The sequence below is a fragment of the Desmodus rotundus genome, chromosome X (assembly GCF_022682495.2).
Source record: "Desmodus rotundus isolate HL8 chromosome X, HLdesRot8A.1, whole genome shotgun sequence".
Taxonomy (NCBI): Eukaryota; Metazoa; Chordata; class Mammalia; order Chiroptera; family Phyllostomidae; genus Desmodus; species Desmodus rotundus.
Window position 1 is genome coordinate 88791752 of NC_071400.1, and position 15447 is coordinate 88807198.

A 15447-nucleotide genomic window follows, 5' to 3' on the forward strand; every position below is an offset into this window, starting at 1 on the left:
TGCTCTGTGTAGATTTTACCAAGTTAAAACAAGTCTGTTCCAGGGTTCCCACCACCACTGGCTTAGCCACTCTGAGACTAACAAAAGAGCGCAGCATTGCTCACAACTCCCTCTCACCCCAGCAGCTTGCCCAGAACTGTCTAAGGCTTAGAGAATATCATTTGCACTCACTCAGGATGTGCTAGGTGTAACCAAAAACATGAATGTTGCCAGGCAGCAAGACCAGAGTATTGAAATCAAGTGATATACAGAAACAGTCTAGATAGTTCACACAGAGCTTAACCCTTAAACTTAAAATGGCATTAACATTGTTTTAACCCTGGCTGGTGTAGCTCAGTGGATTGAGCACAGGCCTGCCAATCAAAAGGTCGCCGGTTTGATTCCGAGTCAGGGCACATGCCTGGGTTGTGGGCTAGGTCCCGAGTTGGGAGCACATGAGAGGCAACAACCACACACTGATGTTTAAAAAAGAAAAAAAATATATTGTTCTAATTTTTTAATTTTAACCTAGGGTCTATGTATCAGGAGACTTCTTACACATTCAAAGGCTTAATGAATTTCCATGGATTAAAGTGAAAGTCAAGCAGGCGGTTTCCTCAGGCCTGTCTCCCTTCAACAGCTCGGTCTGATATTCCCTCATCCAGTTGTTCACGTAACAGCAGCAAGGTGATTAGTGTCCTCACACAAAACTCAAGCCAACGGCAATGTTCAGAACAGCACGTTTCATAATTATCAAAATGTCCAAAACCCTAATAGCCCAAAGTTAGAAATGGATAGACAAAACATGGTATATCCACACCATGACCTATTATTCAGCCAGAGGAGAAACAGCACTGACGCGCGCTACAGCGTGGATGGCCCTTGAGGATATGATGTTAAGTGAAAGAAGCCAGTCACAAAGGACCAATATTGTGTAATTCCATTTTGTGACACAGCCAGAAAATGCAAATCCCTACACACAAAAAGCAAATCAATGGTGCCAGGGGCTAGGAGGAATGGGGGTGATGCCTGAGGGGTACAGTTTTCTGTCTGGGTGATGAAAATATTCTAAAATTGTCTTGATGGCCACACAACTCTGAATATATAATTAATTGTCCCTTGCTGTCCAAAGGGGACTGGTTCCAGGACCGCCCTCCCTATGGATACCAAAATCCAGGAATGTTCAGTCCCTTATACAAAATGGCACAGTACTTGCATGTAACCTATGCATATCCTCCCATATACTTTAAATCATCTCTAGGTTACTTACAATACCTAACATAATGTAAATGCTATGTAAACAGTTGTTATACTTTATTGCTTAGGGCAGCAATTTTCAAATGGTGTGCCACAAGAATTTTCAACTTTCAATACCTGACGATTTATTTAGTCGGGGGCACTAACCTCTTTTCCCTTAGATCATCAAATAAAAAAATGACAGCAGCCAACACAACAATAAGCCATCTGACGTGAACTGAATCAAAATAATACCAATTTTTTTTGTCAGATCAGCCAAAACTATAACACATTTTTTGGTGTGCCACAGAACTTTAATAATTAGTTTATTTCTGCCATGAGATGAACACGGTTGAAAATCACTGCTTTTGGGAATAATTCCAAGAAAAAGTCTATCCATGTTCAGTTAGCAACAATGTAACTTCCCCTTAATATTTTCTATCTGCAGTTGGTTGAATCCACAGATACATAGGGCCAACTGTACTGGAAATCACTGAAATATTTACTTCAAACGCAAGAATCGTATGACATTTGAGTCACATTTCAATAAAGCTATCCCCCCTAAAACCCACACACAAATTGCACTTTTGGATTCTCAGTTACTGTGAAGTAACCAAAGCGATGGAAAGTTCCAGAAGTGGGTTTCTCTCCTGCAATCAACCTTAAGCCAGGCCCTAGGCACCAGGTTCATGAGGTTTCAAGGAGTGGTCTTCCTACCCATCCACACCAATCACCATCCGTGTCCAAATAGCAAGTATCTGAGCGGCCGCTGTGTGCAGGCACTGTCCCGGGTGCTGGAGATGCCTTTCCTGCCACTGAAGTGCGCCCGCAGCCAATCTCAGTGCCTGGGTTCAGTCTCGGCCATGATGTACAGCATGGTGACTACAGCTGGGAGACTGAATGTGAAAAGTTCTCATCACAAGAAAAATATTATAACTGTGTGATGATGGATGTTGACTAGACTTATTGTTGTAATCATTTTGCAATATATACAAATATCAAATCATGTACGCCTGAAGCTAATACAATGTTAAATGTCAATTACATCTCAAAAAATAATATTACAATGGTGAGGTGGGGTTGAAAAACAATGACAGACAATTTGGAGGGCTCATTTTCAGAGCAGTTTCTGATGTTCATAGAGAAAAGCAACTTAAGCAGGAAAAATTAACTCTAGAAAGGAAGATAAAGACCTACTGAAATTGGATTGGGAGCCATACAACACAACACAGAAGTAACCCAGCTCTTTTCAGACAAACACGCATTAAGGAAAACCATATGGGACTGTTTACAGTACCAGCCACAATGATTACTTCTTAAAACTCACATGCCATTATACTCGGCATATTGCAAATGTGCTGCTAATTATTTCACTGCCAGCCTTCGCTTCCACGCTGCAGGAGAGCAGTTAAAGGTGCATTTCCCATCACCCCCAACACCTACTGGAAACGAGGCAGGAGCCTCATTCAACTTTAAAATGACACCAACCCAGGTCCTCCAGGAGCCAATCTCCTTACAAAATTAAAGGAGGGTTTATAAAAATATAATTTGTATGACAAAATCCTAATCCGTCTTTAATTAGAACGCAAACACTAATCCAATATTGTATCCTCTTCTTCCTGCTAAACCCGTTTCCCCCACACGCCTCAACTCGGCACACGGCAGAGAGGGTAGCACCTCCACGGAGTTAGTTATCAAGTGGCTCAAGCTCTCTGGTCCTCACATTGTTACTTAGCCCACATGATAGGCTAACCAAGAATTATAAAATAAAGCACAGAAAAGGGAGCTTATGCAAAAGCCTGACTCGCATTTGGAGGGAAGGTAACACCTAGTTTGTGGTCATGAGATGTTAAGCATCAGGCCACTTGCCCTTTTCCAGAAGGAAACATTTTAGTGATGTGAGGTACCCTACAACTCCATGGGCTCAAGGAACATGTTTTCCGAGACTGGGGAGGAGTAAACTTGGGCCAGAGCTGTGCAAGAGAAAAAGGGAAGAAGAGGTCAGGACCATAAAGAGCCTTCTCTGTGGGCTGCACTCATCTCCACAGGAAGAAATTAAAGGAGTGACACAAAACCAGGCCCAGTAGCATCAGAAAAGGGACATGCCACGTGGCAAGACAGGACTTGTAGGGTTTGAGGTTAGAGGACAGGAAAAGATTTAAGGAACATGAACCCGTAAAAATAACCAGCCCTTACCTTTAGTTCAAAACTGCCATTCACAGTCCACCAAGAGGTGTGAAAGGGGTCCCAGCTGCCACCTGTCATCTCCCCCGTCTCCCTCATGCCACAGAGCAGCAGGATGAGAACAAGTTCCAGGCTGGCCCGAAGTTGGACAGCAATGGTTCCTTCAGCTCAACCCAGGAGAACAAGATTTCTTTCTCAAACTAACTGTGTGATCACTGCTTTTCTCATCCAGGAGCACTTACCAGTATCGGAAATACCTAGCTCTCTTCCCAGTAACTTTAGGTGGGCAGAATCCTTTTACAGGTCAGACCTAGTACTATTTATGTTTCTATACACAATTCTAGGGTTTTCTGCTCAAGCTTCTGTGCCAGGCTGTGAATCAAAAATAGTTTTTCCAAAGATAAAGGAGTTTGGACCTCGTGATGTCAGAAATCACCTCTCTATCAGAGCTGTCTCCCAGACAGCCCCGGCACCCTCCTTCTGACTCTGAGCAGGGCAGACTCTGCGAAGACATTCAGGTGCACCCCCTTCAGGGGACCTCCAAGGAGATTACTCAGCATCTAGAAGGTGCTGGAAAACTAAGCGTGATGGTAGAACAGCAAAGAGATGAAACACAAAGGACACAAGTCAAAACTCCCAGACACAGAGAGGGGCGTGTGCGATGACGGATTCCAGATGAGAAAAAGGCCATGTGCGGGGCTTGGGAATCTGTACTTGTAAATTTTTCCAGATGGCTCTGAGGCAAGCCACTAGACTTAGTGTAAAGGCACCGGGTGGGCCACCTTGGCCTGTAAAGAGCCACAAAAGTAAGATCTCAGACTTTGCAGGTCTCTCACAAATGTGTGTTTTACCACCTTTTAAAATGCAAAAACTATTCTTAGCCGGAGGGCCATACTAAAACAGGCCAGAAAGCAGGATTTTTGGCCCAAGGACCTCCGTTTGCTGATTCCTGGTCTAAGGTGTTTTCAGCTCTCAATTCCTAACCAACAGGGGTACAAACACTCAGCTGTCATCTACAACCTGAATTTCCAGAAGTGGTGTTAACACTTGAGACTACAATAATCTGAGGAATAATTCCTACATTGAAGTTAGCGACTTATTAAATGTGGGGGGGAACCAAGCTAATAATAACCTATATAACTAGGACCCCTGCTTTTTTAAAAAAAAAATACACGAAAATGACGTTAGCAGTTAACAGAAACGCCACAGTAGAGAATGAGAATTTTTAAAGTCTCAAATCACTAATCTGTCCTCCCAGTTCAAGAACCTAGAAAAATAAAAGTGAACCCAATGCAGAGAAAGGAAATAATAAAGATAACAGCAGAAATCAATGAAATTGAAAAAAATGAAGCAAAAGCTATTTCTTCAAGAAAAAAATCAAAATTGACAAGCTTTAGCAAGACTGACAAAAACAACAGGAGATACAATTACCAATATTAGAAATAAATGAAGTATCACTTTAAAGACCAAAAGGATAATAAGGAAATCCTATAAACAACTCTACCCAAATAAATTTGAGAAGTTAAGAAGGAAAAGGGCCAATTCCTCAAATAAACACAAACTACCACAATTCACCAATATGAAATACATAATCTGAATGGCCCTGTAACTACAATATTAAGGAAATTGAGGGTGGAGGGATTGAACAGAAAGGACGTGGACAACAGTGGGGTGATTGTGGGGCGGGGTATAAGGGGACTAAATGGTAATGAAAAAATACAATAAAAATTTTAAAAATGAAGAAAACTAAAACAAAAAAAAAGGATCTATCCTCTTAGCAAATTTTAAGTACATAATACAGTACTGTTAATTATCAAAAAGAAAGAAATTGAATGTCATTTTTAAAACTAAAAAAAAGAAAGAAAGAAAGAAAGAAAGAAAATAAAAGAAAAAGATCTTGAGGCCGGACGGTTTCACTGGAGATTTCAACCAAGCATTTAAAGAATTAACACCAGTTCTATATAATCTCTTCCAGAAAACAGAAAGGGAGAGAACTCCTCCCAATTCGTTTTACTAACCAAGCCATTATCCTAATACACAACCAAAAACAATCCAAAAGGAAACCTGCAGACCACACCAGTATCTGTCATGAATATAAACACAAAAATCCTCAGCAAATCCTTGGAAAGTCCTTGAAATCCTTAACAAGTAAAAATTCCACAATATGAAAAAATAATTATGTACCATGACCCAGCAGGATTTATTCTAGGTATGAAATATGTTTTAAAAATCAATGTCATGTGCCATAGTAATAGGCTACAGAAGAAAATCGCATGATATTAACTGATACAAGAAAAGTATGACATTCAACACTCGTTGAAAATAAAAACACAAAAACTGAATTAGAAGGGATCTCCCACAACTTGATAAAGAGCATCAACAAAAAACCTACAGCCTGCACTATACTTAATGGTAATAGACTGACTGGTAATGAGGCAAAGATATCCACTCTCCCTGCTGTTATTCAACACAGTAACTGAAGTGTCGCCAGCCCAATAAGGAAGAGAGGTGAAGGATGTGACCTCGGTCACATAGCTGGTGGTGGTACATCCAGGGTTCAAACTCAGGCGGTCATGATTCAAAATCTAATGCTTTTAAAATGAAGATACTATGTTGTCTTCCTTAGTTATACATGCAAACAGAATAAGCCACTGGGTTCCATAAACCAAAACACCGACAGTGGCTGCCTACTGGTGATAGGATTTCGGATCTGGGTTCCCCCCTTTCTCTGTATTTCCCTACACCCTATACATAGTCTAAAATGAGCAAATAGCTTTAAAACAAATAAAATTATGTAAAAAACACAAATGTATAAACTATTACTTGAACAGCTTCTGCAGTTTCTTCAATTGCCACCTCTTTATTCAAAGAAAAAACACACACATGAAATCCACTAACAATTTAACACTCACAAAATGCTTTTAAAAAAAAGTCATATCATATTCTTGCACTTCATACCAAAGGGAATGAATCAGCTGATAATAAGCTCTTTTCCCTCTCTCTAACCTAGACTAACCGCACTTAGGAACATCAAACACTTGGATAAACAAGTCCACCACCCTCTTCCTCAAAAGCCCCAAACCAATGGGGCCACATGAACCAACTGTAGCATTACGTAGTTCAAAAATTCGGTGTTAAAACTATTTCTAAAAGCTACACCATTATTGTTTCTCAAAGTGTGGTCCAAGGCACTGGGTCCTGAAAAATACTCCAAGAAAAAGGGTTCTATGTTGAACCAAGTGTGAGATACGTTCTATATACACTTCTAGAAATTCAAAATGCCCTTTAGCCTACCAGTCTGGCTTGATCTGCAGTCCTTCGGAAGAGACAATTTGGTGAAATATAACAGTACCCTAGAAACTGGTCAGGATTCTCACTGCAGAAATTCCCATTCTAGAAATATGGAATCACGCAACACAAATCCATGGAAGTAGTATTTTAAAAATCAAAGTTTCTTTTAAAAATTCTGCTTTACTAATTCAAAGAGGTCCTTTATATAAGTAGAATGCCCTTCGAATCGCACGCCCACCCATTTTTTCTGCCTTGTCGTTTGCCAGCAGAAATTTTCTTATATTTAAGTACATTAAATTCACACCTCTTTATAACTGAGCACCTTTATCCACTGCCACAATTTCAAAGTACTCAGCCCTAAGTATTGCAAATAGCGTTATGTACTCTACGTATCATTTGACGCTCTTCCAAACATTTTACTGGACACAGTGTGTGAGATTTTGGTATCATTAGCGCCTTCACGTAAAGAGAGAAATTAAGGTGCGTGGGAAACTATCCGGAGGGTTCAGTCAGCTCAGGAATCTAGAACACACTACCTGCTGTCGGCTCTTACCAGCTCCTTTGGAGTTTGCGGCTTCGCACATAAATGCATTTGATCGCAAGTATGCACTAGCTCAGTGGCTCCTTCTGGAACACAGATGACAGTATCAGTTTAATGAAATCCAGGCCCACCACAACTTAGGGCCCCAGAGTTGTTTTTTCTGGGGTCTGGAAAAGTGCCTAGTTGTAAGGGTTTAAAAGAGCGTTTGTGCAATGGTTTACATACTTGGTTTGCAGAGTCAATTGGGGAGGTTTCCCAGCTTCTCAAAAGAACTGAGCCTGTAATTAAACTACCATGAAATGGTGGTTGGAGCCGCAGCGCACACCAGCAGGCTTGGGTTACAACTGCAGTGAAATGGTGGATTGAAATGCCTGGAAGATCCATGACTCCAAAAACTAAACTCAGTAATAGCTTTATTGAGCACATTTTGAAACAGACGCCCAACTGTAACTTTCAAAGTAATCCTTACCTACCAAGAGTTATTAGTATAACTGTGGTGGTCTCAATTCAAATCATATAAAGTCTTACTCAGTTATCAAATCCGACACCAGAAGCTCTAATTTTTCAAAGCTGTGAGAGACCGCAGCACTTCAGTCTGTCTCCCAAGAAGGTAGCGAAGCCTGTGAGTGCCCCCTCAAATACAGTCAATTTCATTATACAATTAAGAGGATGCAAAGAAGATTCCAAATTGGTAACTCCTCCACTGCAAAACAGAACCGCCCCCCCCAAAAAAAACCCCCACAAGACATATTTGTCTAAGGGCTTGGTCATTGAATTGAAAAACTGTTATCCTTCAGAAACATCACATGCAGAGAAGTACCATTCTCTTGTTAGCTGGGGTGGGAAATCATTCTTAATGCCTAGATTATGGAGTCAATTCTTAAACTATGTTATCCCCTCCATTTACAACAATAGAGAACTACCATGTAAGAACCAGCACAAACCAATTTTACCACACTCGACCTCTGTAAGTTTCAAGAAATGGGTATAACTCTGTGACTACACTCTAAAATAAAGTATCATGGTTTATAGAATTTTTTAATGACAAGTACACAAAATGAATCTCCAGCAACGTGCAATTATTCAGTCTTCAGTCCAACAGAGCATGATCAGTGAAATTAAGACTCTATTGCAGCCCTGGCTGGTGTGGCTCAGTGGACTAAGTGCTGGCCTGAGAACCGAAAGGTCACCGATTCAACTCCCAGCCCGGGCACATGCCTCGGTTGCAGCCCAGGTCCCCAGTTGGGGGGTACAAGAGGTAACTGATCAATGTTTCTCTCCTTCCATTCCCCCCTCTCTAAAATTAAATAAGTAAAATCTTTAAAATAAAAGATCTATTGCAGAGTTGGGGGAAAGGAGTTTAAAAAAAAATCCCAACCAAGCCAAACAGCATGCCAAATGAAGGTAGACTCTAATACGGACCTCTGCCAGGCAGTCCACAAAGCATTTTCAAACATAATTAAGGTATCAAATCATACTGAAAGGTCCAAAAATGCCTCCCCCAAAATTGTTCAATTCTGAATTTAGAACGTGTGTGCTCAAGGATGAGAACTGGGTAGAAATGGACCTTGTAAATGCTGATGAAGTCAACCTTATCCAGAGGGCAATGAGGACACTCAGGAGGATTTTAAAATGGGTAAACAGTGAGGGGTGTCCAACTGGCACATGCGGCCCAGGGTGGCTATGAATGTGGCCCAAGACAACATCATAAACTTACCTAAAACCTTTTTTTTTTGCTCATCAGTTTTCGTATTTTTTTAAAGGTATTTGTTTTTTAGAAAAGGGAAGAGAAACATCACTGTGTGGTTGCTTCCCCCATGCACCCTACTGGGGACCTGGCCCGCAACCCAGGTATGTGCCCTGACGGGGAATCAAACCTGCAACCCTTTGGTTCGCAGGGTGGTGCTCAATCCACTGAACCACACCAGCCAGGACTAGTGTTTGTGTATTGAATATGTGGCCCAAGACAACTCTTCTTCCAGTGTGGCCCAGAGATGCCAAAAGGTTGGACACCCCTAGAAGGGAAAATGATCTGTTGAGTTCCGGATGATCGAGCCTTCCCCCAAATGGAGACAAATAGGGACACTATGGCCAAGAACTGTAGCCAGGAAAAAAATGAGCAAGGAATTTAGGAGACTATATAGTGGGGACTTCATGACTTGCTGATTGGGGCTGTGGTAGGTGTGTGCCCCAAAGGATTCTGATAGGACTTTTGTTTGTTTTTAAATAAGGGTCTTTTTATAGTAGTTCTCCATACTTAAATCAACATCAGAATGACTGGGAGAAAGGTGGTTAAAAAATCCAAATTCCAGGAACTCTCTCCCCACCCAAGCTGTGATTCAGTCACTCTAGAGTGGGGCCCAAACAGACATTTCCAACTCCCAGTCATGGCTCCCCAGGCTTCATGGTTACAGTGAGGAGGATGGGTGTGTTATCACAATGGTGGACAAGGGATAATGATAATGCAGAGAGCAGAAGGGGAAATCTTCTACTCTTGAACAACAGAAACAGTGATGCACTTCAAACTGAATTGTTGAGGTTTTCACTTATAGCTATTTTTTTTGTTGTTGTTGTTTTTAAATATATTTATTGATTATGCTATTACAGTTGTCCCATTCCCCCCCCACTCCACTCCATCCTGCCCACCCCCCTCCCTCCCACATTCCCCCCCCCCCATAGTTCACATCCATGGGTCATACTTCCCCGATCTGGCAAAGGAAATAGACTTCTGGGAAGTCCAGGAAGCTCAGAGAGTCCCAAAGAAGCTGGACCCAAGGAGGAACACAACAAGGCACATCATCATTACATTACCCAAGATTAAACGCAAGGACCTACATCCAAGATTACTGTATCCAGCAAAGCTATCATTTAGAATGGAAGGGAAGATAAAGTGCTTCTCAGATAAGGTCAAGTTGAAGAAGCTCATCATCACCAAGCCCTTATTATATGAAATGTTAAAGGGAGTTACCTAAGAAATAGAAGATCAAAAATAGGAACAGTAAAAATGACAGCAAACTCACAGTTATTAACGACCACACCTAAAACAAAAACAAGAGCAAACTAGGCAAACAACTAGAACATGAGGGTTGTCAATAAGGGAGTGGGAGGGGGAGAGGGGGGTAAAGGTACACTTATAGCTATTTAAAACAACGAAACACATTATGCTTCTACCAGAAAACAGCTAAACAAATGCACGGGAGAGTGCGAGCCTGGTAGATGGGCTGAAGGTTCAGGAAATTAGGGAGGGTCACCTGAAGCCACAGGCTCAGTTGGGTAGGAAATGGTGGCCACCCCCAACCACTTCCAACCAACCCCAGTGCAAACCTTGGAGGAAGACACCCTCCCTCTTGTGCCTATTGATTCACGCGTAATGGACTTCCAAAAACCAGCAGAAAAACTTTGCTGATGATGTCTCATCCCATTTACTACGACAGCCTAGTAAGAACTTACACCGGGGTTTCTCTACTCCAGCACTACTGACATTTTGGGCTGCCAATGCAGTGGAGGGGTCCCGTGCACGGTATTATGTTTAGCAGCATCCCTGGTCTACTAGATGCTAGTAGCACGGCCCCAGTTTTGACAACCAAAAATGTCTCCAGATACCACACCAAATGTCCCTGGGGGCTGGGTGAAGAGAGAGACTGGAAGGTTGAAAATCACTGCCCTAAACTGAGAGGCTTCCAGTTGCTGAATTAGGCAAAGGCTTTGGAATCCAAGAGACATGGCTTTGAATCCCCGCTACCAACCCCACCAATAAGGTGAAAACTTCAGTGGGCCCATGTATTCATCTTAAAATAGGGATAACAGGACCAACCAAAAGGTAGTTGTGAGGATTACATAAAATGTGTAATGCAATGACTAGCCAAGGAGGCGTTTAATAAATATAACCTTTTACATTTTCAAAGAGTTGTTTTGAAGAACAAGGAGGGACATGTGCTTATAGCTCTGGCCTTGATTGGAAACCTCCTCCTAAAAAACAATATACAGAAATGGCAGTCCAGCTCTCTCTCTAGCTCCTAAGGGGTCTGAACCTCAGGGTCCATGGGCTCCCAAGGGGCCAGTGGACATAATTCAGAGGGTCTCTGAAGCTGGATGGGAAAAAAATACATATCCTTACTTTTATGAATTGAAATTTAACATTTTCTTCAATTATACTTATAAAAATCACACATTCTCAAATATACCTGGCCAATGTCACCAATAAAATCACAGCTTTTCTTATCACATCACAACTTTTATACAGATTTCCTCCACTCTACGTCTCAATTGTGGATGTTATTATGCCATTTTATTTTGTATGTTCCTAAAGAAGCACATATTACACCACATATTTGCGGGGTTTTTTTACTTTGAAAATTGCATTTCAAATAATTGGGTTATTTTATACACTTACAATTATTCTTCTCAGAAGACGTCCACAGGCTTCCCTGATGAGGGTCAAAGGCACAAGAAGTGAAGAACCCCTAGCCTAAACCTTCTGTTCTTAATTTGATATAAACAAGGTTTTTATTATGAAACTAATTCCTGAATTTGAGTGACACAGTCGTTCCCCCCCCCACACACTATATAAAGCATAGGTAAGTAGTCCAAAAGAAAAACATAACAGCATTAGCCAGGCGCCAGGTTTCTCCACTCAGGATTCATCCTTAATTCTAAAAGTAAATGCGTGCCTTGTTTCCCCCTAGTGGACTTGAACTAATAATCACCATAACATTAATCGGGTCCATTTAACCAGCATGTATCAAACACCTATGATGTCCCAGAACTGTTTCCAGGACACAGACCCTAGAGATCTGCCTTCAAAGATGCTCCCAGCCCAGGGGAAGAAATGAACATCAGAAAGATTACTAGACCTTTCCAGGGCTAACTGACCAGCTAGAGACTGTGCTCTAATGGGGCAAGCAGAGGCCATGGGCATTTCACCCACCTCTGTACACCCCGCAAGCTCACTGCCTAGCATATAGAACTAGAAACAAACCAAGGGTCCTCCACCAGCCCAGAGATGCTTAAACTATACAAACATGAGACATGCTTTAGTCTTGTTAGCCTCTCAGGTTGAGAAATCACAATATGTTTTCTGGGTTCAAGAATCCTCAGAGTCCAATACTTCACTTACAAGATGACCAAAGATGAGATTTTTTTTTTTAGCAAACATTAAAATTTACTGGGTTACCTCATCAACAACCAGCGCACCAAACAAGGCTCACCAGGCCCAACTTAAAATTGCCTTTAGTGGCCCAGTGGCTGCTACATAGTACCTGGCTTGCATCGGTAACCAAGTTATGTGGAATCACATTAACATAACTAAGTGTTTCAAACTTAATTCCATTAAAATCACATCATTGAACTGCAACATTAGGAAAAATTACTGACGAATGAGAAAAAGAACATGAATCCAGGCTCCACAGCCATTTGACTCACCCTTGAAATCACATCCAATACCCAAGTGAAGAGTAGTGTTTTTTGACTCATTATCAATTAAAATCAATGTTTTTGGAGACCTCACAGGTTGTAGATCTCTCACCAAGTGCCCTTAATGAAAACCAAAAGAATTTAGAAAAGCCTAGTCTAGCCAGATCCCCTTATTTTACAAATGTGGGTACCTACTGACAAGCAAAGGTAACATGCCATGCCGCCCCGCCGCACCCCCCCATCAAATGATGGGGGGAATACAGTAAGAATCAGACTTCTCTCCCAAAACACTCTTGTAGGGACTCAAGATCTAATATAGATGTACGCATGCATACACACACATCCCCCTCATTATTATTTCTTTGTAGGATGCTCTTCACCTTGCCATCAAAACTTTCTCAGCTTTAAGATTAACAGGCTGGGAATTAAGAATAACTGGCTGGCAATACTCCTTGATTTTTTTTTACTTTATTTTCTCTTTGCCCAGCTAAATTATTTAGATGTCACTTCCACAGCTTTCCAACTCTGAATCTGCCAGTTTCTCCTGCTCCCTTCCAAAGTGAGCGTCCATGGTTCTCTCCCTCCCTGGCCATGTCTGCCCGAAGCGTTCAAGTTTTCTCACTTTTTCTTCCCCCAGTTATGTGAAGATTTTCCCTCACTTTTACAACAGAACAGGGAAGGAGCCATCGTTTCCATAGGCAACACCTAAATTAAGCTGAAAGACTGTTCAGGCTTCAGGCGGTGACACAAACTGAGTAAAGTACCAGGATTTTCAGGCTTCATCCAGAAATTACCCTTCTTAGAGCCTAGAAACTCCTGCTAGTTCAGGTGAGTGCTCAGAGGTGCTTACCACCAGGATCACCTCCTAAAGTCACCTCCTTGCAGCTAGGTGACCTTGAGCCACTATTCCTCAACCCTCTCACCCTTCTGACCTCTAAACTGAGTATGCTAGAACTTTCACCAACCACTAACAGCTTTAGTTGCCAGGGTAATTATGCAACAAAACCTTAGCTACCTCACACCCCCACTAACTGGTGCCCTAATCACTGTTTTATATCCAGATTCTTCCCAGCAGTCCCCTTTCCCTCCATCCTCACCTAAGAAATGTGGAAACTAAAAAATGCTTTGTTTTCTCCAAAGCACTTCCAGACCACCCAAATACAATGAGATTATTTAACAACATTGTGGTGTTTTCCGGCAACTCCCTTAACATTAAAAGCACTCTTAAGTGTTCACTGTTCTTCCCCCTTTTTACCGCAGGGAAGATGAAAAACAAGACCAAAGTCACATGCGGAGCCAATCATGAAGGACAGGGCGCAAACCTAGATCTTGCTCCAGTCCTCAGTCATTTTGTTAAGTCTTGTGCTTCTGGAGATCCTTTAACCTTGGGGGAGAAAATGTAAAGTAAGTACTCAGAAGTTCAGAAAACAGGAAGAGAAAGCGAGAAAGTCAATGTTCCAAATGGTAACAAAAAACGTGGATCCATCCTATTGAAGGAAAACACTGAAAAGAGCAGGATATTGACGAGATGCTCCAATGCTCCAAGTGGGACGTACGGGAAGTGCAGATTGAAGTCTACAGCTCTCATAGGTTTAAAAGCCACCAGAAAACAAGACCCGCAGTCCCACCCCTCCCCCCATGTTATAAGCACCCAGAGAAAAGCCTGCAAAATACCCCTCCCCCCTCATAGTTCCTGCACACAGTTCCGACCTCCCCAGCCCTCTATTCTAGTTGCCTCTGAGGCTTCTAAGGCTACCCAATTCGGGGAGTTTGGGCTCCCGCGCCCAGACCTCATCCCCCCACCCCAAATAATAATCATTTCCTTTTCCCGTCCCTGGTCCCTTTCCGGGGGATCCATCTCCTACGCAGTCGCCCAAGAATTTTGCAAGCGCAGCGTGGTCCTTTCCCCAGCCTGTGCTCCCGTGAGGGGAGTCCCCGTCCCCAGGGGGGGGATTTACCCGCCCCAGAAAACAGGAAAAGGTCACGCGGGTGGCCCCGCGCCATCCACGCCTTGTTTCGCCGCCGCCCCTGCACACCCGCCCCACGGGTGTCCCGCCTAGGGGGCTGCTAGGCGACCCGGGCCCCAAAGGACTGCTGGGCTGGGGGACCCGGCGCGGCCCCTGCAGACCCCACACTGCAGCCCGGACAGTGCACGGCGCCAGTCCCAGCGCGGCCTCCACCCGCCCGCCGGTGCACATGGTCCCGCAGCGTGCATTGTTCAGCTCCTTGCTGCCCGGCCCCAGCCCTCCAGGCGACAAGGGAGACCGGGCAGGTGGCGGCCGCACGTCCTCACCTTTGGTGCCGAGCATGAAGTCGAGCGTGCTGTGCCGTGCTGCTGCCATAGTGAGGCGAGGCCCTGGGCCATGCCTGGGGGAGGCGGCCGCGGGAAAATGGGGGACCGCACGGCGGGTCAGCCTGCGGCCAGCAGGGAGTGTGCCGCGCCGGGGAGGCCGAGGGTAAAAGGTGGGAGGGGCCGCCGGGAGCCACCCGGGGCGCAGGGGCGGGGTCGGGCCCGCCTCCGAGAGGGAGGAAGCACAGAAGCCCGCAGCCCCGAACTTACAGCAGAGGGGGTGAGGCCTCACCAAAGCAATGGTGGAAACGTGGGCGCCGTGCTCCCTCCTGTGCGTCACCAATGGCCGCGCCCCGCGCCCAGGATCAGGCGGGCGATACGGCCATCCGTTAGGTCACCTTAGGTTTAAACAGTGTGGCACGACTTCCGGGGGGCCCACCCCCTGTATTTCCCCCAGACCATCCCCCAACCCAAGGGCTCTCTTATTTCCCGGCCAGGAAAATAAAATGCTAGG

General features: G+C 43.6%; 1 protein-coding gene across 1 annotated transcript in view; it reads right to left on the reverse strand.

Annotated features, from left to right (window-relative positions):
• The window catches only part of SMS (spermine synthase), a 44298-nt gene extending 29120 nt beyond the window's left edge, over positions 1–15178 (reverse strand). Inside the window, exon 1 of the mRNA XM_045203316.3 lies at positions 14937–15178. Coding sequence (XP_045059251.2) covers positions 14937–14985 — 49 coding nt within the window. The 5' untranslated portion in view covers positions 14986–15178. The remainder of the gene's footprint in view (positions 1–14936) is intronic.
• Positions 15179–15447: the final 269 nt, after the last annotated feature.